At 47.4% G+C, this 2,500-nt stretch overlaps 1 protein-coding gene across 1 annotated transcript in view; it reads left to right on the top strand.

Moving 5' to 3' along the window:
- The window catches only part of RhoGAP102A (Rho GTPase activating protein at 102A), a 132,011-nt gene that overhangs the window by 129,408 nt on the left and 103 nt on the right, over nucleotides 1–2,500 (top strand). The window contains 1 exon segment of the mRNA XM_086553611.1: nucleotides 407–2,500. This exon segment is cut by the window's right edge and continues 103 nt beyond it. Within this exon segment, the coding sequence (XP_086409737.1) occupies nucleotides 407–1,793 (1,387 nt within the window). The 3' untranslated portion in view covers nucleotides 1,794–2,500.

The following is a 2,500-nucleotide window of genomic DNA, read 5'->3' as shown; positions in this document are numbered from 1 at the left end:
TCAAGTTTTCTGATACACTTATGGATAACCAGTGAAACGCTGACTGCATATCTTTCCTCTCTTTTATATAAATCATCAGCATTAACCTACTTCAGTTTGATACCAACAACAACGCGATTTGTATGGATGGAAAGACCAACACGTGTGTGTGTGTGTGTGTGCGTGTGTGTGTGTGTGTGTGTGTGTGTGTGTGTGTGTGTTTTGATTTGACGTGTGTTGGTTTATGCCTATCTCTATGTTTTGCAGTCATTCATTCCAAATCTTCAAAAATTCCCCAAACAATCTTCCTATTTATATCAACAAGTATGCTTTGTAAGGGAATATTTAAAACTTTTGTTCAAGAGGCATATTTAACGCCGCTAATCCTCAACAGCAGCCACCATATACGCTATCCGTCTCCTTCCAGAAGATACCCCGACGAGGAGGAAGACGGGCGCGGGCGACGGCGAGACAAAGCCGCGGAGGTGCCGGTGTCCTCGGCGAGCGAAGAGCGAGGCTGGTTCAGGAAGCGCGAGAAGAGCTCCTCTCGAGAGCTGGACCGAGCGAGCGAGGAGAGGCAGCCGGAGAAGTCCCGGTGGTTCAGGAAGCGAGACAAGAGCTCCTCTCGGGGCTCTGAGGACAGGAATTTCCGCCGGGAGGACTCGGACCGGAGGCGGGACAAAGGGAAGGCTAAGGACGAGGCGTCAGTGCTGGGGAGTGATAGGAGAAAAGGCGCGGATGTCAGTGGGAAAAGTAGGTCGGCGTCCAAAGAAAAGGTAGAGAGTCTGGGTCTGAGAAACCAGGAAGAGGAGGATAGAGGAGAGCATCGTAAGCGCAGTTCTAGTGACCAGTCTGTTAATCAGGAAAGACTACAAGTGCCAGAACCTACTGTGCGGAGATTATCGTCACCAGAAATAGATAATTCTGGAGTAATAACGGCATCATTACGTATTCCTGTGCCATTAGCTCAAGGAGGAGGAGCCTTGGCATTTGCACAAGATACAGAAATTCCTTTTATTGAAGACTCTAGTACTAGTGATGATAAAAAAAACCGACAGCGGTCGTCACCACACAAGGGAGGCGGGTCTCCCAGAAATGATATCGCGCGGCAACGGTCGGGTAGTAGTGACTCTTACCTCGGGCAGCCAATTACCGGCACCATGAGCTTTCAGCCGCTGACCAAGAAGGGCGGCGATAAACAAAGTCATGACTCCGTCCTGTCTTCGTCGTCGGCCGATGTCTACACGCTGTCTCCCTCGCCTCGCAACACGCCCTTGTCTGATGTGTATGCCTCAGGCACATCGTCGCCTCTGAGTGGCGCTGGTTCCCCTCCCCTTTGGCTCAGCCCTGACTCCGGAACCCCGGGACTGTCTCCACCCAATTCGCCCCCACCTCAGCCGCGCCGAAGGGGTGAGCTGAGCAACAATCCAATAGCACATTCGGTAACTCACACCTTCGGCACCAAACCTCCGGCCACACCATCGAAGAGCAAAAGTTCCACGTCGGTGGCATCCCACGGGCTCTTTCCAATAGGCCGTTCCAAGACTGCGGACAACATCAAGACCGTCAGCCATCATGCAGAGGCGAGTGGCGCTGCTCCCGAGAGTCGTGACGACATCGCGCGGGAAACACGAGGGCACAGGGACTATGGCGGGGCTCGTCGCTACACCCGCCGCCGGTACACTGGGGAGAGACACCCTACTGGACACCTTCCAGATATGAGCGCTTCAAATGTTAGTGAAGGACAGACGCAACTGTGGAAGCGATGGGAGATTATTGCGTCAGATCCAACAGAACCTGAGACATTTGTCTAGCTGAGGAGCCTCCCCCACAGGTGAGGAGGCTTTACGTAAACAAATATTCTGGCCTACATGATCTTTTAGAAGTATCTTTCACACTCATATCTTTGCTCAAATTTCCTTTCGACGATAATTTGTGCAATATGTATAAAACAAAGTAAGGAATCGTTTTAAAGTTTATAATGACCTACTGAATCTTCCTGATAATCCTCAAAATTTGATTGAAATGTATCGTTCGATTAGTCTACGTGGCAGCATTAATTAAACAAGATTTTGTGTAATGAATTAAATAACTACAGATGTTCGGGTAGACAAAAAGTCACTGTGACATATATATTGTTCGAGTTCAGAAATGTATGAGAGTATGATATGCTATGATATTCATTAAAAAAAAAGGAAATCCCCAAAAATCTGGATTATCAGGATGACACATCTTGCAGAGAGCAAAATTTCAATCTGCATGCAGAAAGTGAACAAGTTAATTTGAATAAAAGTGAGTGTTTGATGTACTAAGGCCACAGGTTCACAATGTTGAAACTTTCAAATAACAATAATAAGATATTCCTGCATTCGTCAGAGCAAGAAATAGTGGCTGTTAAAGAAACTTTCCTAACAGCTACTTTAAGAACTTCGAGAGATCAGCTTCAGTGTATTTTGTACAGAAATGTGTAAATGGTGAATAACGCTGTGTGAAAACTGTGTTTAATCGCACTTAATATGTC

Source organism: Penaeus japonicus, unplaced genomic scaffold (genome assembly GCF_977035675.1).
Source record: "Penaeus japonicus unplaced genomic scaffold, GWHDUDI00000001_assembly GWHDUDI00000028, whole genome shotgun sequence".
Taxonomy (NCBI): domain Eukaryota; kingdom Metazoa; phylum Arthropoda; class Malacostraca; order Decapoda; family Penaeidae; genus Penaeus; species Penaeus japonicus.
The sequence above is the reverse complement of the archived record's forward strand: the minus strand, read 5'-3'. Positions and strand labels throughout refer to the sequence as shown.